General features: G+C 47.0%; 1 protein-coding gene across 2 annotated transcripts in view; it reads right to left on the bottom strand.

Moving 5' to 3' along the window:
* FANCL (FA complementation group L) overlaps window positions 1-24,208 on the bottom strand; it is a 370,446-nt gene that overhangs the window by 247,811 nt on the left and 98,427 nt on the right. For both annotated transcript variants that reach the window (XM_078649307.1, XM_078649308.1), the window contains one exon: window positions 9,056-9,153. In XM_078649307.1, the coding sequence (XP_078505433.1) occupies window positions 9,056-9,153 (98 nt within the window). The remainder of the gene's footprint in view (window positions 1-9,055; window positions 9,154-24,208) is intronic.

Here is a 24,208-nt window from a genome sequence, read left to right as displayed (position 1 = left end):
CCCAAAACTCACCTGCATCCCCCGGTAAACACCAAGCAGCACCAGAAATACCCGATGCGGTCGGCCTCCCCGGACCCAACGCAGAGTTCGGAGCCATGCCGCGTTCTCTGCTCACACATCGGTGGCAGTGAATCGGCTGCGGGCACTGGCGCACTAAAGATCGGACACATCGGACAAGAGCGGCCAGGACCTCGGACAGGCCCCACCATGAAGGAGTTGCGATGTTCGAGATCTCGTGCCAGGGAGGGCTGCTGCCACAGGACGAGTGCTGGACATGGCCTCCCTAGCAGCGGCTGCGGACTGGGCAAGACTGGGAGGTCTGTCAACGAAGGGAGCCCCATGCGCTGGGAGATACATACGTGGCTTGGATGATCGTTGTGGACTGGGTTGATCCCATTATAAAAAAACCACAGCGCTCGAGGCCCCGTAACTGGAAGCGTTGATGCGGTAGGACAGCGGGTGGAGGTGATTCGCGTGGCCCCCCCATGGCAGCCGCTGTAACTGAAGTGAGGCAGGGCGAGCCATCAGCAGAGAGACGCGCTGCAGCATATCTCTGACTGTTTGATGTAGGCTGGCATGCGGTGCGCCTGGTGACATACGGATCGTCTCCCCGGTGGGCCCCAGTAACACAGATTTGGGCCCGGTCTCCTGTGGAACCACTAGCGCCCGACACAGACACCACTGTCTGAGAGGTGAGGCATCCGTTAGAGGTGGGGGGCTGCCGCTTCCCGACCGCAGAGTTGGCCGGGCTAGGTCCCGGAGCGGCATGTGGCGGGGCCTTTGGTCTGCTCTCGCGGCGGCCCGCACAGGACATTATTGGAGCCCAACGAAGTGCTCTGGGGAGTGGCCCAGGAACAGACAGAGTGGGTGGCACAAATCTTGCATGATGGGAACATAGAGGCCTTCCAACACAACATTGACTAAAGTCAAGGTGGCAAGCACTAGGTGGCGAGCAATACAGCTCGGCAAAGTACCATAGACTGCTACACAGGTGCCAGTGCTTGCAATGTAGACACAGAGGGTGGATCCGAAACCCCACCAGCCAACGCCAAATTGCTCGCTGCACTCGTAGAAATAATCTCTGCCTCGTGGGCTTTCCCGAGAACTGCGAAGGTAGTGACACCTACAAATTTGTGGCAGAGTGGTTCATCTCCTGGATCACACCAAACACTCTCTCTCCATGCTTCATAGTAGAACGAACACACAGAGCCCTTCTATAGCGAGCGCCCCCTAGGGCTAGACCGCGTCCTATTATTGCACGAATTTTAAACTATCATGATTGCAATCTTATTCTTAAACAGGTCCAAATGAAAGCTGAACCGTCCTACGAATCTCACCGAATTATGATATTTCCGGACTATACCAGGCTGGTCCAACAGCAGCACCAATCCTTTCAGGTGGCCAAGACGCGCCATTGAGACCTGAAGATTACATATATGCTTCAATTCCCGGCTCGACTGCGCGTAGTATATAACTCTTGCACAGTGTTCTTTGATACGCCAGACGAAGTCTTCAATTGGGCAGATAAAATACAACACCTCAAGCCACACACACCCACACGCCACGACACAGACTCCTCGTCTGGAGAATTCCACAGAACACTGAAACAAGCCAAGGATAAACGGCAGCACCACTTCAGATCGATATAGCGTTCCAAGGCCAGGGACGCATACCGGGGAAAACTCCTGCGGATGAAGTTTAAAATCCCCACAAGTGACTTAATACAAATACCCGAAGAATTACAGTGGAACCTTCAACACCTCATGAGAGTAGCTGTATTTTGGTGCTTCATATTGGGCTGGTACCTTAAGTGTTTTTCTTTCATATTGACATGATGATATCAGGGTGTTTGGGGATCCATTGGATGGATACGGTGCCAATCCCCCATAGGGGTTTGTACAGCTGGCCATCCACGACAGATGCTTCAGTCGTTATGAGGAATTGGGGTGGGGGGAACTTTAATGGAGTTTTTAAGTTTGCTGTTTTAACCCAGTGCAAAGAGTTTGATATTCCAGGAAGTAATTCCTCCACTTACCAGCAAAATTATTATCAATCACTACACGTAGATGTCGACACAAACAGATGAGGCCCAACCAAGTCAAATACAGATTGTAAGCTGGAATGTAATGGGCATGTTAAATAAGATTAAACGCGGCGCGATACTGCACCAGGCCAAATGATAAAAGCAGACAGACTACTGCTACAAGAGACACACCTCATGGCACCAAAACACCTGGTCTCGCCAGGTTTGGTTATGTACATGTATTCCACGCGGGTGTCACGCAAGGTTCTAGGGGTGTAGCAATCCTGGTGCATCGCAGGATACCTTTCATACTCTCTCATTCGTGACCTGATGCACACAGAAGATACATTCTAGTCCACGAGACCATTTTAGGAGAACACATAGTAATTGGTAGCTATTTGGCCCCTCCCCACTTACACAAAGGTTTATTGACTGCTTAGTAGACATCTGGGGGGTTCTACCCGAGGGAGGGCCTCATGGTCATTGGAGTTGACAGGAACAATGTTATGTGCATGCCCAGGGACCGATGGCAAACCTCAGGGGCCCTAGAGAAATCAAAAGAATCAAAGCTAAAATCTTTAACTGACTTGGTGAGTTGGAGCGATACCTGGAGAACACATCATCCACATGAAATGGGTTATACATTCTACTCCTCGGTACTTGACTCTTTTTCTAGGATATACTATATTTTTATTCCAGACCGCTATCTTTAGAGTCTATTGACGCCATGATTATGCCCAGGGGATGATCGGATCACTCCCAGGTCGCGATAAGGCTCTTGATAGGCCCAAACCAGCGCCCATTCCGATAGAGGCACTCTCAATGGCCTCTACAAAACCAAGGCTATAGATCACACATCCACAACACACTGACAGAGTACTTTACCTTTAATACAGAAACAGCCTCCCCCACAGAATTATGGGGGGGGGGGGGTATGAAACCAACCATTCGTGGAGCAGATATGTTATTGCGTGGCAGAATGCAAACGGCGGAAACGTAGTTTGTTACAATTTGCAGCACGTCTTATAACGCTTGAAAGACAGGGTGGAGCACACATGGAGCGAAAACAACAACGTCTTACTCTGAAACAATACCAGGGCAAATTAATGGAAGAGGCACGATGCACATGGTTAGCATCCCAGAGTAGGATCTATCAATGGGGGGACAAATCCAGGATATTATTATACCGCCTGTGCCGGCAGGCCACGACCCAAACACTTCCCCCTGTGATCTGTGACACACAGGGAGACATTCTCAAAGACCTCTTTGAGATAGCACAGCGCTTTACAGAATACTATGAGGCAGTATATGAGCCCAAAGAAGTGAACAAACCCTCCCTGATCAAGAGTTTCCTCGATGATATACCACCAAGAGCTGTATCAAATGAAACATGGGAAGCCCTGTATGCACCCAAAACTTTAGAAGAGTTAATAACAGTAGTAACAGAGCTGTGAACTAGCCGAGCACCAGGCCTAATGGCTACCCCAGTGAGTTCTATAAGGCCTATAAGCCCCAACTAGGACACCAACCTCCTTAAAACCATCCAAGATGCAGTAAAAATAGCCCGCTTACCAGCAGGCTGGAGACATCTGGAGATAGTGGTTTTCCCTACATCAGGCAGACCCCTTGAACAACATGCCTTTTGCCGCCTCATATCCCTCTTGAATACAGAAGCGAAACTACTGGGAAAGGTCCCCACAAATAGACTACTACCATACATACCAGACTTGACCATCTAGACCAGGCAGGCTTTATGCCCCGCCGCTCCACCCGCCACAATATTAGAAGAGTTGACAATGAGATAGCAGCGGTGGTCCAGCTAGGTAGGTCAGCCGCACTACTGTTAGCCGACATGGATAAGGCTTTCGATTCAGTCAGCTGGACATATCTTTTCACGCTGCTCAGGAGACATATCTTTGGCACTCGCTTTATAGCATATGTTCGTCTCCTATATACAGATCTAACTGCAGCTGTCTGGGTAGCCAATAGCATTTCAGCCCCCTTTCCAGTTAGGCGGGGTACACAACAAGGGCGCCCCCACTCTCTCATGCTATTTGCACTCACCATCGAACCTTTGGCCATATGGGTCCATAAGGATGCACTCGTTAAAGGCTTCGAACGGATGCCCAATATCTCGGACCGCATAGCAATATATACGAATGTTATTCTATTTTTCTCACAGACCAAAATAAAAGGGGACCCAGAATCCTACAGCTAATGCAAGTGTTCAGGGAAACATCTAGACTATAATAAATCGGCCATTACGGGGAACCCTAGGGAATAGCAAATGGGCAGCAAATCTAACACACACTGTACAGGGGTTGCAATACTTGGCTGTCTGCCTACCGGAAGATCAAAAGATATCGGGGATCAGAACATCAGAGCCACAACTGATAAGATACGGACAGACATACGATCATGGTTGGGAATGCCCTTATCCCTCTATGGAAGATCGTACATATTCAAGATTATCTCTCTTCCACAAATCCTTTACCATCTACTGAACCACCCATACCCAGTACCATTATCCTGGTTCGGCCAAATTAACCCTATATTAGGTGAGCTTCTATGGAGAGGGGAGGCATCCAGAGTGGATTAGCAGCCGCGGATATCCAAGCCTACCAAGCAGCACCACACTTACAGGTGTTAAATGACTGGTGGTATGGTCCCAGTGATGATCCGTCCTACACAGTGAAGGGGTGGCGACTTTACGACCCAGCACTTACATCATACCTATACAGTCGATCGGGCATCCAGGCCTTGCCACCAGCCACCAGAGTGGTAATACTCACCTGGCGGCATTCTGTCAGAAGGATGGGCTGGTGGGGACGTATTACAAGTGAAATGCCACTATGGCGAAACAGGCTACTGCCCCACTTGGGGGACGTTGAAGGCTTCCGTGGGTGGGACCAGATAAGACTTAATGCGTGGCCTTACACTTAAATCATTTTATGAGCTCAGACACGAATATTCAATGCCAAACTCACAATTCTATAGATATCTGCAATTCCGTCATGCCATCACGCCCCACATAGCCACGATAGTCACTTCCAGACTTTAACCTAATAGAGGGCAAACTCCTGACATGAGATCTGGGCGATCATAACAGTTAAAAATATATCAATCTTTCATTACACAGAGTACCCCAACACTTGAGAAGTTGAAGACTTCTTGGTGAGCAGGCATTGGCACCCTTGATACCGACAACTGGACCGAAGCTATAGAATCCCCTTGGGGGCTGCCATCTCCCCACGCTTGGGACTAACCCTGCACAGCCCTTGAGGGATTCTGGTATGGGGTAATTACATACTTAGCAAACATTCTGTGATTGGAGTTTTGCAAATCCCCTAGGCTAACACTACTTCAACTAGCAAATGAGATTGGAGGCAAAAGATATAAGCGTCACCTACTATGGTAGGGAGTAACCCTTGCTAAATGGGACATGATTATGAAAGGATAAACCTCCTGCAGTAAGGACATGGAAAAAAGCAATGGACTTTTGTATGGAGCTGGAACTACCAGTATTTTGGGCACGGGGATGCCCACAGAAGCACAAGAAAATATGGAAGAGGTGGGTTGAATCCGGCGGACTTGTACTGCAGGACCAAACGCTGATATCGGACATCATTGATACTGAAATCGAGGCATACAATCTTGGGGTGAGATATATCCTACAATACTTCTAATAGAACATAAATACAACCTGGGGGCACTATTCTCAGATCTCGATAAACATTGCATTGGGTTATGTTGTTATAGTTGGTTGTATAACATATGATACAATATATGGATGTAGCCCGGCGGGCGATGGTGACACAAATAAACAATACAACTTGTTATGAAAAAAATCATGGTGCCATTGGTGTATACATGACTAGCATATTTAGTTTACCTCGAAGTCCCTGGTAAAGTGGTATACCATGTATCCTGGGCCTGTAATATAAATACTAATAGTAGGCTTGTAGCACAGGTTATTCCACGCACTGAAGTAGCCTTTCAAACCGGTCTCAGGCCTGCCATTGCAGGGCCTATGTGTCCACTTTGCTGCCACTTCGACTTGGCATTTCGAACTATTTGCCAAGCTGTAAACTCCCCTTTTATTATATAGAAGTCACTCATAAGCTAGGCCCTAGGTAGCCCTATGGGCAGGGCGCTGTGTAACTAAAAAAATAGGACATGTACTTTTATGTTTTACATGTCCTGATATTTACACACAGCTAAATTCCTTTTTCATTATTGTGAGGCCTATTCCTCCCATTGGCTAGCATTAGGAATGCCTGAAAACACTTAAGCTGGAATTCCTTATTAGAAAGGGGTAGCTAAATCAGGTTTCATATCTTTGGAATGGTAATGATAAATCCTCTTTAGTGGTAAAGTTGGATAAGACATTAATATTTTAGAAATGCCACTTTTAGAAAGTGGACATTTCCCTGCTCTTAACTTAGATCTGTGTGCCTGCAGCCTAACTATAATACACATTTGGGCTGGGAGACAGCTACACTTTGTGCATTCCCTCCAGACAGCCACAAACACAGGAAGGGTGGCTGTGACAGAGGACTCCTCTGCATTCAAATGCATTCTGTTAGCCTTCTTGGACCGGAAGGGGGAGAGAGAGCTGACACATCTGAATAGGCTGTGTCCTGGCTACACACAGACAGCCTGGCAGACAGGGCTGGGATGAAAGGTGATTTGTGTACTTCAAGGAGCTGCTTTGAAGTCATCCCCACTTCAAAGGCGCATTTGGGTACAAGTACCGGGGCTCTAACCCTACCAAATTAGTACACAACTGCACCTGTGAAGAACTCTGCCAGGAGTAAGGACTGCTCTGTTTACTGTGATTGCTGAGGGAGAGGATGTGGTGCAGCGGGCAGAGTGGCATACTCAGGAGCTGGGGATCCAGGTTCGAGTTGCGGCATCGGCTCAACATCCTGAGATTCTAGGCAAATCGCGTATTCTCCTTGTGCCCATGGACAGGACCTTTTGATCAATACATATATATGCTGCTGAAGACAAGGTCTGAAACGTTCTTACTTGAACCCTGAGTGATTCTAAGGGATTTCTGGCTTACCACTTGTTTTTCAAGTCTCAGTGTCATCAAAGACTTCATGCAACTCTGCTGGTCTCTGCCATCTGTGAGTCTTACCTATGCCTGAGGTGCCTCCTCCAGTCGTGGCCCTCAAAAGTGGGTTTCTGCAACTTTTCCCACATCAATGTCGACACTGCAGCGGCTTGTGCCGACCAGAACTGACACATCGCCCTTTAAAGCTTACGCAGCGAATGCTAGACAACAGCAATTCTACAGCCAGCGCGTCTTGATGAGGATGGACAGCACAGCTTGACGACCACACATTGCCTGCATCGCACAGGAGTTAATCGACGAAGCTTCCATCGACAATGCGGATCAGTGCTGACGCTCGCCTACATCCACAAGATCGTCGACGATGTGGCGCCTCTTGATGTCAACACTTTGCTCCATCCAAGTTACTTTGTCAGCCAGACCTGTCTGAGTCCTGTAGCTGGCCTTCCCTCCACTGCAGTCAGCCTGAACTTTGGATTTACCCCAGTAAAGAGCGACCTCAAGTAACATTTTAGTACAATTGACTTCTAAGCATTATTTTTGCATTTATTCTTTAAAAATTAATATCTAGAATTCGGTTTTTTTCGTTTTGGTCTTGTTTTACTCAGATAAATATTCTCTATTATTCTAAACACATGTGGAGTTGTGGTGTTTTTGTTTTGTTACTGTGTGTGTGTTGCCCAAATACTTTACACATTGCCTCTTTAGATAAACCTGACTGATGTGTTCCGAGCTACCATAGGGAGAACACAGGTTATCCTTTAGTGTGTATCTAGCTTACCCTGACTATGATTGTGGTCCCTACGTTGATAGGGTGCAGACCTCTTCCAGTTAGAGACCCAATTTATAACAATGGTAAAATACCAAGAAAGGCTGGAAGAAACAGGGTATAGGTCTGAGTTATTTTGCAGCAGCGTGACCACTATTTCAGTCACCATGCACAACCTTTTGGGCACCAATGATTATTTTGAGGATGTTTGTGAACTTCCAGCATTAACTGAAAATGCCTTCCACTGCCCCCTGTCGACTACTGTTTACTATTATTGTATTTTGTTTTACTGCTGTACCGGGACCGTGTCAATTTGCCTGCAGTCAATTTTACCTACATTTGTGTTGGTGTTTACTTCAAAGTGCGCTTTTAGGAGTGATAGCTTGAACTGTTCTGCCTAAGTCCTTTCAAGCAGAAAGTCTTTCATGTATATGAATCAGATTTAAATCGTGAAGAAGCAAGATGGAAATAAGTGCATTTTTATAAACGAGGGGTTTGTGATATGGCATAACAATTCTTTACTCTCTGCATTACACACAGCTCCTTACCTACTTTTTACGGGAAACTATGATGAACAACCTACTATTTTGCTACCATTTTTTCACAATTGTCATGGGAAAGCTGAGCTCCAACACCATTGCAGGGACAAGCACGTGCCTGGCACACCACAAAAGCACGGAGATAGGTTATTCAACGCCTTTGGATTTGTAGCCAATTTACATAAAAATCATACAGTAAAATATCCTATTTGGCGTTGTATTTTCAAAAAGTTCTTGCACGATAGAACCCCTCCTGAATCCTCCTTTCGAGTGTTATCCTTGTTCGCTTGTTCCGAATCCAGGTACATATGTACGTTCCGCTTCTTTCAATGTTCACCAGCTGCAACTGGTTAAAAAGATTTCCCGATCTCCCCAAAATTCCCTAAACCGGGAGATCTGGCCATAAACATTGATTTTAGAACCTGGATTGACATACGACTGTCCACTGGAAATGAAACCGCATATAAACATATGCTTCACTTGTGAGGATCGACATATTTGTACTTAAAATCTTTTGCTTACTGTCTAGGATAACAGAAGATGCAAAGTTGTTTTGATTAATTTCCTGGGCCCCAAAAATATACATCAGTTAGCAAAGAACATTGTTCACTTGACAAAAAGGCAAAAAAGAAAGATGGCAGACATACTTATCCCAGCCCAAGACTTCTATTTCGCTCACAAGACTGGAGTAATATTGTGGCGGTGGAGGTGTGTGTAATTCATGTGTGTTCTTTAAAGCAGCTTCCTGTAAAAAAATAAAAAATAAATAACATTTCTGAATGAATTAAGTTGTTCTGCATTTTCTGGAAACAGAATAGTACTCGACTTAAATATTATTTGTTAATTATTGATGTTTACCATAAGCATAACAGGACTCAATAGTCAAAGCCAGGGTCCAAAAAAAGAGCACATTTTTGTGGGGGCTCTCTCATAGGCGTGACTCTCGCTCCCGGTCGGTTGCAGGAAGCTACAGCTGATCAGAGAGGGATGAGTTTGGGTACTGTGCTTGGTGGCCATTTCTCCCGTCTGTGGTAGGTTCCCACCTGCAACCTCTGGAAATGCCAGTCTATTCCAACTACTTCTGCTCTTGTGCTGGTAGAATCATGGTGCACGGTGTGCATATATCCAGGCGGAAAGGCAGTTTAAGCTGATGGAGACTACAAAGAACTTAGTGATGGGGCTAGAAACAACTTAAAAGAAATCCGCCTTTCAGATACATTAAGAATTCTGGCTTGAGAAGTAAGGGGTAGATCTAACCTTACATTATAGCCCAATCCAATATAGTTTCCGTTTCTGGGACTCCATGTGCATTTAGCCAAACCAAGATGGATGTTCACAATTTCCTGTGAGATAGGGCCATATGTATCAAAAAAGTTTTGCGATTCTCAAATTGCGATATTTAGCGAATCACAATTAGAGAAACGCAAAATGCAATGTATGTAGGATTTGCTAAAAATGTTGCGAATCCTACATGTTTCTTATTCGTGAATTGCAAATTGAGATTCGCAAATAAGGAATACCTTCCCATTCATTCCAATGGGCTAGGCGGCCCAGAGGAATGAATGGGAAGACATTCTCAATTTGCGATTACCAATTAGAGAATTGCAAATTGAGAATGCAATTTCAAGGTTGCAAGGGTGCCGAAAGGACACCCTGTTGCACCCCTGAAATATTCATGCGTGCACATTTTGCGCACATACATGCCCTAAGGGCATGTATGTGTGACATATGGCACTTTAAAAAAAATCAAAAAAGTGCTTTTTTAAAGAAAATCGCAAATTACCACCAACTTGAAGTTGGTGGTAATTTGCAATACCTGAAGGCCAAATAGCAAAGTTCTGGTGTTTTCAGAATTGCATTTAAGGAATCGCAATTTTGCAATTCTCTATTTTGCAATGGCCTTTTGGGATGATACATCCCAGAAGGCTTTTTCCAATTCACAAACGGGCCGATTCTGAGAATCTGCCCATTGCAAATGGGAAAAAGGCTTTATACATATTGCTCATAATTTCCTGTCCTTATATAGTATATAAAGGATCCAGTTCTTCAGAGGGGTGCATCAAAACACATTCAGAGTTAACTTTTTATCACATTAATTGTTCCAGATGATCTTTGTCCAGTTTTCCAGCCAAATATTTCTATCAACCCGTTTCTGCTTAGAGTCGTGCATGGTCTTTCATATGCAGTCTGGTTAGCTTAGCACTTTGCAGTTCTCCTGCTGCGCTACATCCCTTTTCTATTTTCTGAGGACCTACAATGTATTGTTTACCCTTGGCGTTTACCTCCGACTCTTAAGGAAACACCAGTCTCCTTTCCACAGGTTAAACATCTGTGCACGGTGGGGCCAAGGCTACTGGAAGGGATCGCCCTTTTACTTGATAGTCAAGGCACCCTAAAGAGTAGCAACCAGTACTTGCAGCCTAGGCAGGTTTGCATTAGCAATGGACCAATCACAGGATCAGGCAAAAAAACTTGAAGCAACAAATCAAACAATTGCCATAATTAAAGGTTACTACAGCGAGTACTACATTGTTAACACGTAGTTGCTGTTGTTTTAGTAGGGCGCATGGTTGTAATTTGTTTTTCTTGAGTGTTATGGAAAGTAAACAATGTCCCTAACAGGTGTGCGTAGACCTAGGAGGGAATGTTTTCACATTTCGGTATTTTTTCAGTCAAAATGTGTATGGTTTGTGGGTTAACTGTCTACAGGGCTGGATTCAAGCAAGCCTGGCTGAAGACGGCTGAAATGCCAGAAACCGGTCCTAGGAAGCTTGTTTCCGGTCCAGGGAAGGCATGGCTTGGCAGTTCGGGCTGTACTGTTCCCATGAGGCACAGGGTCAGACTGATTTGCATATGGCCATGTCTGAACTGGGGTGGCAGAGTGGGCTAAAGAACGGTGATGGATTAAACCCAGATCTGTTGACTGGGTGTGAGTGTTTGATTGGTTCAGATGCTCCGTCCATCAGCACCCCCTTTTGTACCACTTTCTAAAAGTGGCATTTTCAAATACACAGTTTTAAAACCGCCTTTACTAAAAGGCGTTTATAAAATTCTGAGTTCAGAGAGCCTAAACTCCAAATCTCTCTGTAAAATGTTACAAGGCAACTCCAATGATAGCCTATGGGAGAGCTAGACCTTGAAATAGTGAAACACGAGATATACAGTATTTCACTATCAGCACATGTAAAACATACCAGCACATGTCCTACCTTTCACATACACTGCACCCTGCCCATGGGGATACCTTGGGCCTACCATAGGGGCTGGATTTTGACACATCGCTTCCCTTTACAGTCCGGATTGGCACAACACTTCTCCTGCGTGAGGCAAAACTAACGCATCGCCACCCCAGAGGCTCAGGAACCGACACATCACTGTGTTTTCTGACACTTCCCTTCTCTGCAGCGGTTTTCTTTGTGAATTTTGACGCCTCTAAAGGTACTTTGTGTAAAATCACCACATTCATAGTTTCCTCTGGCCAGAATTGATAAAACCTTTTAAAAAGGTATATTTTGAGTTGTGTATTATGGATTTTTGCAGTTTTGGTCTTGTTTGATTTAGATAAAGATTGTTTATTTTTCTAAACTGGTGTGGTGCCCATTTTTAGTGTTTTCAATGTGACACTGTGTGTGTTGGGTACAAATACTTTACACACTGCCTCTGAGAAAAGTTGGACTGCTTCTGCCATGCTACCAACGGGGTGAGCAGGGGTTATCTTGGGTGTGTAATCCCCTTATGCGGACTCGAAGGAAGAGTTCCAACTGGGACAGGGTTCAAATTTTCCAACGAGAGACCCCCATTTCCAACATGTTTTATCAGTCCTCTACAGGCTATTGCACATCGAAGGACTGGTCGGAAAACTAAGTCAGACCTGCCAGAGACCCTCGCAGGGGTGTTTTAGATGCCCCACTTGGTTCTATGACTTCAAGGAACACAATGGTGAATTGCAAATCTTTCTTATATGCTACCATAGTGCATACAAAATGGCAAGTAATTTTTATTAGCGCATTGGAAAACCCTAGCAAAAAAACACGAAAAAAGCTAACAAAATCTACATAAGCTATTAGCTTTGTCAATGGTTTTAGCCATGTTGACAGCAGTGCAGCTGCTGTGCAAAAAGGCTGAAAGTAAAATTGAAAGAAAACAAATTGCTATGATGCGGCCAGCATTGGCTGCATGATATAGCGTTTTGCTTATATTAGATGGAAAGGTGGGGGTGTGGTGGAATAAGTACTAGGACATAGCCAACAGTGTCTGCATCAGAGCCTTTTTATGTTATGGCAGATGGGGCAAGCAAAGAAACCGGAGAGGTAGGGGAATCCAGCAACAGCTGGGAGGAAGCAACAACAACAAGAGGGAGGGACTGGTATATAGCATGAAACTGTTTTAGGAAAGGGGGGGGCGCTCGGCCCCCACGCACGCAAGGCTGGGCACGGGCCCCCCTTCCCCTCCTGATTGGTTTTGGGTCCCACCGTTGACCCGGAAGCTGTGTGAGTGCTTCCGGGTCAAGGGGAGGGACCAGGGGGGTAGAAAAGGCCTGGGGGGCGCGGGAAGCGGCCTCTTGTACCCGCGCTCCCCAGGCTCGCCCCTCGCCCCGCTGCAGGGGCCACTAAATTTTCCCCACCCACCATCCCTGTTAGCAGAATTTCAGTTTGTACGTTTGGTAGGTATCATCGGTGATGGTATTGAACGCTGTTAATATGTGTAATTTTCTTCCTTAGGCCTTTTTTCCCTTTTACAGGCAATATTAGTGGAATGTGCTCAATTGGTTATGTGGATGTGTATTTACTTGTTTTTCTGTGGTGGGATCAAGGCCCACGCCGGGCGGATGAAATTAAAGGGCCCAGCGTGGGAGCAACGAGGGTTACGTTAAGAGAGTTTACTGAAGTTCCCAGACCATGAGTAGTTATCTCACAATTCTATATGCAAATCTCTTCTCTTTTTGTATCTAATCTTTGGCAATCTTAACAATTTTTTAGGGTTGATTAGTAATTCGTGATAAATTAATGCACAAGCCTATAAATATGTACATGGACGGTTGTTCTGGTCTGTATAATAGCCTTGCGATTGGTTAAGAGAGAGAGCGATGCAAGCAGCATTTCCCAGGGATGGAGTTGTACCTCTTTTATGTTAATTCATTATCTGCTGTTTTGTGTGCATTGGTGGCTTGCTGGCGCTTTTGTGCAGAGAGAACTGGAGACTTACGTTTCTTGTGATACTTTGTGGCGTATGCTTGGCTTTGTCAAAGTAGGACTGTTTAGTGATTCATTGCAAAGAAGAAAATGTCAGCATGTAAGTTGCATCTTCTCTCGCATCATAACAATCTAAAAACACCCTGTATAGTTGTTGATTACAAATAAATATAAATCTTGCATGAAAACCAGGAGCTTGAAAATAAACATGAAAACAAGTATTTGCGAAGCAATCAGTCTCGCATTTGCGATATTTAGAGCTAGTGGCGTTGTAAATGACAATGGGCCAGATGCATCAAAGGGTTTTGCCCATTCTGTGTCTATGTGAAAATGTGTTCATGCATATGGCCCAATGTCTTTAAGGTCACAGGTCTGCACTCTCGCCAGCAGCTCCACCCGCTCCGTTCACTGCCGCTGAGCCCCCTGCCTGGGGTTCGAGGCTGCTCTCTGCCCACCTGCTGCATCGCTGTAATTGTATTCAATGCTTGGTGACCTGAACGTCTGTTTAGTACCTTGATACAGAGTGCTTGTAATAGGGTCCGGAGTTAGTGACCCTCATCGCTATTGTTCTATAATGGTGACATCCCGGGCTCAAATACTGTGTCGGCACAGCTGTGGGAAAAGGTATAGTGTCGGAGGTCATGCGGGATCAGCGGGCAAACCTCGGTCCAGTTATTAAGTGAACAGGCATTATGGTTCGGACTGCGCTGGGCCAGCGTAGAGCGGCGGTTATTTTGCTCCCAACATTGGCATGTTTTATCCCTTCGCGTGGCACAGGGAGTTAATTGCGCTTCCAGTCGAGGGCTCACTGGTGACGCCAAACCTTTTATATTATTTGGGGGGGCGCCGGTAGGACACATAATAAGATACATGGGTCTGCAGTGGGTCTGTTTTGTCGAGGCCGTAATGAGTGCATGTTGGTGGACAGCACATCGTTTTCTTACTCAGTGCACAGTTTTATTATTTTAATTTGCCAGCGTGTCTGTTAGGGTATAAGGCCGAACGGAAGGTTTGGACTTCGCGTGACTTGAATGATGCCAATACTTCAGGAGGTGTTTCACTGCGAACATAGTTCTGGGTCAGAATCACTACCTTTCGCCTGCGCCATTGCTTCTGCGTACATATCTGGCTGCCCACCCCCTTTCCCCGGGCGGGATGCACCCATGTCCTTTCCCTCTGGTGCGGGAGTCAGTCATAAAGGTTGCTACAGCCGCAGAGTGCGAGAAGGGACCCTGCTTGCTGAAAAGCAGAATAGAAAGATACTGTATTTTTAGTGAAAAAATAATGCGCCTCAATGGGTTTTTTCTTTTAAATCAGCTTATTGGGAGAGGGGGTTGCTACGTCCAATTTATAACTAAGCACGGACTGCTAGAAGTGACTGTTGGCGTAACGATGCTATCGGTGGATCAGACTTTCCACACAACAGGCATGTTGCTTTGTATCATGGAGCATATGGTGAGAGTGGGGCACCTCGCGTCCACAAATGGCATTAAGTGTTGTTGCTGGCGGTGTATGGACACAGTAAGGAGAACACTAAGATTATCGTAAATGGTGTTTAGGGCTCGTCACTGGGGCGCGCGCGCAGGCGATGAACTTAGCTCCCTGCGAATACTTCCTCTTCGGTTGTGCCACACAATGCACAATGTATGCGGTAAAGGCCAATGCACAATGTAGTTGGTAGGGGCCGATGCTCAATGTGGTTTACAGTGTGGGGGTAGAACATCGGGGCGGCGAGTTGGTTAGTTACACTGTCCGGAGGTCCTCCGGCAACACCTACAGAACAAACCTTTGTCTCGCTAAATGGAGAAAGGGAAATATTGTTTATGATGGAAAGCAAAGCAGTTTGGAGAATGCGGGCAATAACTTATAACGTTAATTAATTCAAACAATGGATACACATGTTTATTTGAGGTTTAATAAAAAAAAAAAAAACTCATAGGGAATACAGGTTTATGTAAAGCGTCCAAAATATAAGCAGGAACAGCACGTTACCTTAATGCTTTTATTCTCATTGTTCAGAAATCCAGGAGTATGTTTTGTCTCAAATACTGAGGACAGGAATACAGGGCTCCTCCTGTACACATGTAAGGCTTAGAGGAGAAAGGGACACTTCAGGAGAATCTAGACTCACGGAAATCCACAGAGGCTCCTTCATATTCATGTCAGCCAACTAGCTGCTCAATCATAATATAGCAAAAAGAACAACTGGTGGACAGAATGCAGAACAATGTCGCAATAATGTTGTGTGCTCTTCTAGGGGTTTCAAATCGATGCAGGGTGGTGTGATTATTAATTGAATGTGCATGACGTGGCCCTACCAATACACATGTAGGTTCGAATGTGCCATAGGTCATTAGACTTTTTATTACGTGAAAAAAGAGCGTGTCAAGTGTAAGTGTTATCAATATTATATACAAACCATGGCAGCTGCTTATTTATCTTAGGCTGCGAACAGCCAACGGCAAACACCTTTCAATGCTATATCCTATGCCTAAATACTTGGATAAAAAACAGACATTGGAAGGGATTTTAGGGGCATTCAACATCATGTTTATTCAACTACACTGGACCCACAACGCCAGAGTCCTTTAGTTCCCGGTCATGGCCTGTAAACAAGGTGATGGTAGTGCCCTTTCACCGCCGGTAGGACCGCCCGCAGGGGGTACCGGTGAAATGTGGTCAGCTCAAATAGTTGGTGAAGTGCAAAATATGGCCCACAGCTGCTCCATTTAAGCCCCCCCCTGACATTGGGGTACATGGCGACCTAGCCTCAGAGGTCAGTTGGCCTGGGGACAGTAGGTGGTAATTACCTTTTACCAGTGGTTACTGGGTGTACTCTATTTTTTATTTTGTGCTACAGGGATTATTATCCTATGATCTACAAAGTGCGATTTCTAACATATATTCCAAAGTCTAAAAGTGCATATTCCTGACAGTGGTCCATGTGGCCTTGTCCCATGTATATATTCACCTGTTAAATCTGCACTAGTTCACGGACCTTCGCACTATGTACCGTCCTTACGTAATCAGGGAGGGGCTATGGCATTCGCTGTGGACTACAGGTCTATTCTTGCATTAAGGTCATACTACCAGGCACCCTCACTGTAGCATTAATTTATAATGCTCCGCATGTGACACAGGATGATGCTATGCTAGACACTTTCAGTGGCAGGTTTGATGGAAATGCATCTGGTACTGATCTTAGCTAGGGCTTAGCATGTGACAAGCAACGTTAATACAGCATGTGTATTAGAGCTTTCGCCAGGAACCGGAAACATTAATTGTTTGTGTTTTTATTTTTTCAATTAGGAAATAACCAGACACATGATGGATACCTGGGAAGTGCTCCGCACCACAACTGCGAGAAGTGGACAGCCAAGGGGGCCAGTACACCTGGATCAGGAGTGTCAAGCAAAAGGCATCAAGTGTGATGGGCGGTCAATTCAACGGCTCAAGAGGTGCCAGCGGGAGAAGGTGCTACCCATGCATTATAGTTGAAGTATGTAATTGTCAACCATTTGTGTTGTCAGATGGGGAACAGGAGCAGGGCAATGCATTTCAGGTTGATACCGTCAGTTTGACCAGGAGAACAGATATTTGCGGAGGAGGCATCACGACAACACCCCATATGTGAAACGGTATCTGCTATGGCGGCGCCTGTGCTCGCAGGCGCCTTTCATTAATAACACAGGGCTTAACCTTACAATGGTATGTTGCACATTGTGTCAACAGTTGGGGGATGGGGGCAGGGCCCTGCATTTTAGGTGTATACCGTCACAACAACACCCTTGTTGCGAGATGAACACTGCGTGGTGTTAGATGGCTCCATAGTAGGCAGGTAAGCTGGCACAGGACTTAGCCTGACTATGGTATGGTGGTACCTCCAGCGATTAACGTCGACGTGGGAGGTGTAAAGATCCGGTGCACCATGATACTGATGTAGGAGGGTAGTGGCGCCAAGAGGGGTTGTCAAACTGCCTAAGAGTAGGACAGCCCCAGCTTTAGACTCTGCAACTTGAGCAGGATACTGAAGTAGGTTGGGTTTACACGTATAGGGCCAGGATACGCCCGGTCACAGCGATTACAGGGATTCCAAAGATGGTGTATGTCCGTCCTGAGTAGGACGTGAGAAGTACTTGATAGGCAGACCACACCTCCCTCAGTTGTTATCTTACATGTGGGTAGCAACAATTTGGTTAAACTGGGCAGTAGGGGCCGGATCACAGTGATAATCTCAGCAGTAAACTGGCTAGCAAAATAACGCCCAGGCTGCACGGGTTGTTGGTCATTCTTATTTGAAGCGTGCTAAGCCAGTTTTCTTTTCAGGTGGTTGTAGACGGAGGGCAGAGACTGTCTTAGCCAGCTTAGGAGTTTCATGTCAGATTTGCTTAAACACACCCCACCACCCTCAGTGGTTACCCTGCACCTGGGGGGTGAACGATTTGGTGATGCTGGGCAGAAGGGTCCTGTTGGAAGAGATTATCTCAGCAGCGGGTTGGTTGGCGAAGTCGCTACCGGTTTGCACCATAGTTTGGTCGCATTTGATACCTAGACTTTAGTGGGGAGGGGAGGCGAATCAGTGAGGGCGTTGAATCACTCGGTAAAGAGGGTAAACAACGAGATCGAGAAGCTGTTTCGAACACCTCAATTGCAGAGTATCCCACATGGGTGCATCTGGGGAGATCAGTTCTACTTACGGGATGGCGTCCACTTGACTGGGGCAGGTAATGACCTATTAGTAAGGAAGATACTGGCATGGTTGGAAGGTTTTGCGAGGTAGGTATGAGCTTTCTGTGTAGGCAGTTTGGGGGGGGCCAGATAGTCAGTCAACTATGCTGGCCTGTGGCGGTAAGGTCATAATCGGTTAGCAGCAATTTAAGGTCCTTAGGGGGCGGCACCATTCATCGAATGGGGGCACCCAGGGGAGGGGCCATTGGTCTCTCCCAGAACTTCAGGGGCAGGATATCGGCTTGCTTGGAAGGGTGCGGGGGAGGGAGTCACGCTTTCCTCAGGCTGGTAGCCACCCCGCACATACACTATGATATCATCAAATGGCGCGAGTGTAAGGGCCCTCCTGTTATGGTTAAATGGAGTTCACGGTGCGTACGAGGGTAACCAGGAGAGGTACGTACTCTCCCAGTAACCGGGCCCTTGTTGCGCAAGCGCACTCGTACGTGAGGGCGCAGCTGGAAAAGGATCTGACACCGGTTAGCGACCTTGCCGTAGGCCTCAGAATTTTTGTATGCAAAACATATAAGTAGAATGTTAGATTGACATTTGTTAAGGTTAGCCCTTCATACCTGTCTACCTTGCTGTAATCTAATGTCAGAATTTTGCATTTAATAATTATGTAAATAATGTTTATTTCCAATTTTTATTTTCATATTTTAAATATACGGCCGGTGGGTCACGAGACCCCCTGCCTTCCAAAGAAATCCCTCACCTGGTCAAATTACTACGGGGATTGAATGTGGTGTTTGCATGATAGGGAGGGGGTGGTCGGTAGTCCCAGACCATGTGAAAAAAGAGCTATGACGTGGCCGAGTCATAGCGTTTTTGTTTTTTTAAATGCAAGTGTCATGATTATACAGTGGAAGCTAGAGGTAAAGGGGTTAATTACACCAACATCGAGGGCCTTCTTCCCTTTTTGTTATAATGGAGTGACTGGAGAAAGAATGATGTTTGACAGCCCGATTATCGGGAGCCTACTTAGGGACTACTATTCCCAGAAGTCCTAGGTCTACTGGGCGAAAAGAAAAGCCTGGAAAGGTCCCGGAGTTTAATACTCTATATAAGACCCTCCCTTTCCTGAGGGCGGGGCTTGACAATTTTACTTCCATATTCTGTTGCTTTGGCTCTCACGTAGCCGAGGTTAGTGTACCTGGAATTCCCTTGCACGTACAGTTGCAGTGTCCGAAGACCAACGTCGGAGTATGTTGCAGCCAAGCTGGCTGATTCCAGGAAGTAGCTGTTGGTAAACTGACAGTGGGACGAAAGCGAGGTATTTGCCTGAAGACTAGAGGAGAGAGAAGGATCTCCCCACCCGTATTGGTCTTTGCTGTAATCCGATACTTGCTTACGCTGTGCCTCTTCACAGCACTCAAGACTTCCTTTGTTCCGCTGTGCTTTCCTAGAGCGCACAAGGATTTTGGTGGTTGCAACTGTATGCTGAACTGCGAGAGTCCTCTCAATCATGTCCCTGCCTCTACTCAGTTGGGGTGCTCTTGATTCCGCAGAACGTTGTTTCGACTCGATAATTGGATGGTTAGGTCTCTCGAGACTCTATAGGTAATTAGGTTATCTGTTCCTTACTTAGGGACCGAGACTTGGCTTAGCATGTACTTTGGTTTCTTATTTTGACTATTAATCGAAGCGCACTTTTCGGATTGTGTACTCCTTGGATATCAGAGGTGCCGCTTCTGTGCGGATTTATCTCTTTTGCTGCCTGTGCCATTGTAAGTTATTTGGGTAACCTCACACTCTGCTGTTATGCTGTTTGTTTGTGTTAACTCAATGCCTCACGCCTCTTCATTTTCACTACAGTGACTTGGAGTTGGGTGGTGTGGCTTCTGACAAGATTCATACATGCAAGTGGCGCAGAACTCCGCGGCTCGCGCCATATTCGGCCTTCATAGGCGGGCTAGAACATCTGGGGTGCTACAGTCACTTCACTGGCTCCCTATCCGAAAGCGGATGTTTAAAACGCTGACGCTGGTGCATAAGGCGCTTTCTGGCTCCGGAGCTAAGTATCTGCAGCGCAGGCTGGCCTTTTATTGTCCGGCCCGCTCCCTGCGGTCGGAATCCTTGTTCATGGCCGTGGTGCCCCGCGTGAGGAAGGCTCGCATCGGGGGTCGCTCCTTCAGCCTTAAGGCCCCCCAGCTGTGGAACTCCTTGCCCCTTGCTTTACGCAGCATTCCTAGTTTGCTCCTGTTCAGGAAGAACCTGAAGACCTGGCATTTTTAATCTTTAGGCTGTTTTTTTTTTTTTTTCTTTTTTTTCCTATTCCACTTTTCTTTTTCTTTCTGTTTATTGCTATGTTTTTTAATTGCTGAGTCGCCCTCTGAAAGCGCCGGGACTCTCTTGTTGAGTAGCCGTGCGCTATATAAATAAAAGTTTAACATAACATAACATGCTGGAATACGGCTACGTTGAAGACAACAGACCTAGCAGCATCATTTATTGTTTTATCCATTCCCCTTTCCCCGGAGTGTTACCTCTCAGAGCGGTGTTGTGGTACGCTGTGGAGGCTTACACTAAAGGGAATAGGGGACCTTACATCGAACCATCGTCCCGTCTGGTTAGCATCTCAAAGGTCAGGGACATTCTTCCGGTCTGGCCATGCCTCACAGCAAGTTGTTGGAGGCAAGCAACGAGACAATGAGGGAAGCTAGGGAAAGTAATGGCAATGAGAGAGAGGAAGGAATTAGTGTAAGACATGATTTCTTTTTTAAAAACCACTACAATGCAGGAAGACAGAGGAAGGGAACAAGCAACAAGACCAGCAGGGTGAGGATAGAGGGAGGGGACAAGCAACAAGAGACACTGTGTGAGAAGTGTAAGCAACTAGAGGGACGGGATGGCGGCAAGCAACAACATGGAGGTAGGAGTCAAGTAAAAACACGAATGGCAGGAGGGGTCAAGCAAGAACATTGAGGGTGGGATGGATCAAGCAAAAACAGACAGCAGGAAGGGGCAAGCAACAACCCAGAGAAGGACAAAAGCACACGGGTTGGAATGCGACACAAAACGGTGAAAGAGAAGCACATAAGGGAGACTCTTATAGAGTGCTTCATCAAAAATAAAGAAGTAGCTCAGAGAGCGCAAGCTTTGGAAAGACACAAGTTTTTGGGCCGTGACCCAGGGGAGGGCCAAACCCAGGAAGAGAAAGTGAAGCTGGGATGCGCTGACCAAAGAGAAGCATGCAAATGAGAGTACAGTGAATCCAACCAATGGTAAGCAATGGGCGAGCAGTAAGCCCACTAGAAGCTAACAAAATGCCGTGCAAGTGACAGTGAATACGTTTTAAGTGAGACCTAAAACAGAATCCTACATTACTGCCTGCATTTCCGAAGAAAGGTTTCCAATCCATGCATACTCTACATGTCTGGGTTGTGTGCAGACAGCTCTCTGTTAGAAGTCCAAGTCCATTGGTGGATTGCGCTTTCATTCATCCAAGTATACCCTCAGCATAACATTCTTCTCTCTAACTACAAGCTAGAACACAGACTACTTACACTATTTTGCAATAAGCGAAAATGTGCAAACTGACAGTTCTTGCTATTAAAGTGTTTTGTGTGAATGAAACACATAGCAATAAGAAGTCTACTTCCCAAAGTGTCCTATGCAGATTATTATGTATGCTTTTGTTTAAAAATAAAGACATGCAAATGTTTAAATAGTATGTATGCAGATGCGTGGGGTGCCATATGCTGTTTATTACTATTGTTGTGTGTGAGGAGGGGCCATGATTATTGAGAGGTGAAGTCATGAAGCCCTTCCCCTCAACAATGTTAATAAATATCATATTGGGGGATGTGCCGCGCCGGTGACCAAGATGGCCGCTTGGGCATCGGCTCCGCCGGCCGCCACATCCTGACCGACTATCCGACACAGTCTCCTGAACCCCGTCCCTACCATCGGGTGGGGGACCAGCACCTGAGTCGCAAGGTGAAATTCTGGATCGATTGACTGCTTCGGCGACCAAATATCGTCGTTGGGAAAATTGGGGCCTGTGGTCTCGGGGACCGGGACCCCAGGTGCGGAGCCATCCGGGGTGGAGTGCAACAACATCGGCCTCCGGGACCGGAAGTGGCCGGTCAGATCTTATTCTGTCGCATCCGGGTGGCGGCCGGGACGTCTTGGGCCTCTCTACCCTACTCAGAGGTCAGCCATCGCAGGGCCTGCCCCCGCTCGACTGAGGAGTGGTGGGTTTCTCCCGCCTTTTGCGATCGGGATGGCGTCGAGAGACCTTGGAAAAACTTCCGCCGAAATCCTCCAAATCTACTCGGCAGGTCCAGTTAAATCGAATTAACAAGTATACCGTTTCCAGGGGGTCCCCAGTTGATTCGAAACAAACCCCGGCTGGGGGTACGGAAGGGGATCCGGTCGGTGACGATCCCACCATGAAGGATCTGATGGCTGCTATCACTGGGGTCCAATCTTCCGTGGGCACGATAAACACGAAACTGGCCACTGTCGCTATCGAAGTGGGTCTCATCAGGGTTGACCTCACCAAGACTACTGAGGAGGTCAAGTCCCTTGAGGTTAAGACGGCGAGTCTCCTCGAGGATGTCTCGGAGCTCCAGAAGGAAGTGCGTGACCTCAAGGCGGCCCGATATCAATTTGATCGGAAACTCGACAAGTATGAGGGTCGGGCGCGCCACAACTACGTCCGCATTTTGGGGGTTCCGAAACGGTCCTAGGGGGCGACCCCAGCTCTCTTTGTTGAGGAGCTTATCCTGAAACACCTCAAGTCTAAAGGCCTTAGTAACTTTTTCACCGTGGAGAAGGCACACAGGATCCCCGGCGGCCGCCCGAAGGTTGAGGCGCCTCCGTGTCCCATCATTGCCCGGGTCCTGAATTTCCGGGACCGGGACGCTATCCTGCAAACGGCGAGGTCCACGGGACCGTTGGCCTACGAGAACGCTTCACTGTTGTTCTTCCCTGACTTCACTCAGATGGTGCAGAGACAGCGGCAAGGTTTTATGTCCATCAAACGGCGGCTGAGGGACCGGGACATGAAGTACTCCATGATGTATCCGGCTCGTTTGAGGATCGAACACGATGGAGACTTGGTTCTTCGACACTCCTGAGGTGGCTGCGGACTGGCTGGATCGAATTGAGGGCTCGGACTCTGGGGCTCAGGCCCGAACGGACAGTGAGGAACAGTGATCTGTTTTAGACTATACACCGCACTAATGCTGTCGCTGGCGCTGAGGGTCTGGTAGGGGTTGTTCGTTCTTCCCCCCCCCGGACTACTTTCGTCCGTGACTCTTTATTGTGCCTTTACCAGATGGGGGGGATAGTGGTCGGTTTGGGGTGGGGGGGCGGGCGGCCTGTTGTAAGGTCCTCCTCCGTTTTTCTACCTTTAGATAATTGTAGTTAGTTGGGGGCGACAGGCACACTGCGAGTTGGGGATGTGCATTTGCTACATGCAGGGGTGCAGGGTGGGGGGTTGGGGGCTTGGGTGTTGGGTGTTTTCGTGTGTTGGTTTGTTTGTTTTGTGTGACCAGGGATTGCTATGGGTGCCTTCGGATCTCCTGTTCTTCATTGATATGCTGTATGGCTTCCGTTAGACGGGGTCTGGTGTTCTCCGTCCTCAGCTGGAATGTGAACGGATTGGGTGAGAAGATTAAGAGCACTATGGTGAGTCAGTTAACTAGGCGGCACTCGCCAGACGTAGTATTGCTGCAGAAAACGCATCTCATGGGAAAGCGATGTATGGCGCTGCACAGAGGAGGGTACAAGCTTGTAGCTCACGCTGGTTTCACATCTGGCTCTAGGGGTGTGGGCATTTTAGTAAAGAATTCCTTTCCCTTTACGGTCCGATCGACCTGGACTGATAATCGTGGCCGTTATGTAGGCATATCGGGGCTCTGGGAGGGTAGG

The sequence above is a fragment of the Lissotriton helveticus genome, chromosome 6 (genome assembly GCF_964261635.1).
Source record: "Lissotriton helveticus chromosome 6, aLisHel1.1, whole genome shotgun sequence".
In the NCBI taxonomy this organism is placed as follows: Eukaryota; Metazoa; Chordata; class Amphibia; order Caudata; family Salamandridae; genus Lissotriton; species Lissotriton helveticus.
The sequence above is the reverse complement of the archived record's forward strand: the minus strand, read 5'-3'. Positions and strand labels throughout refer to the sequence as shown.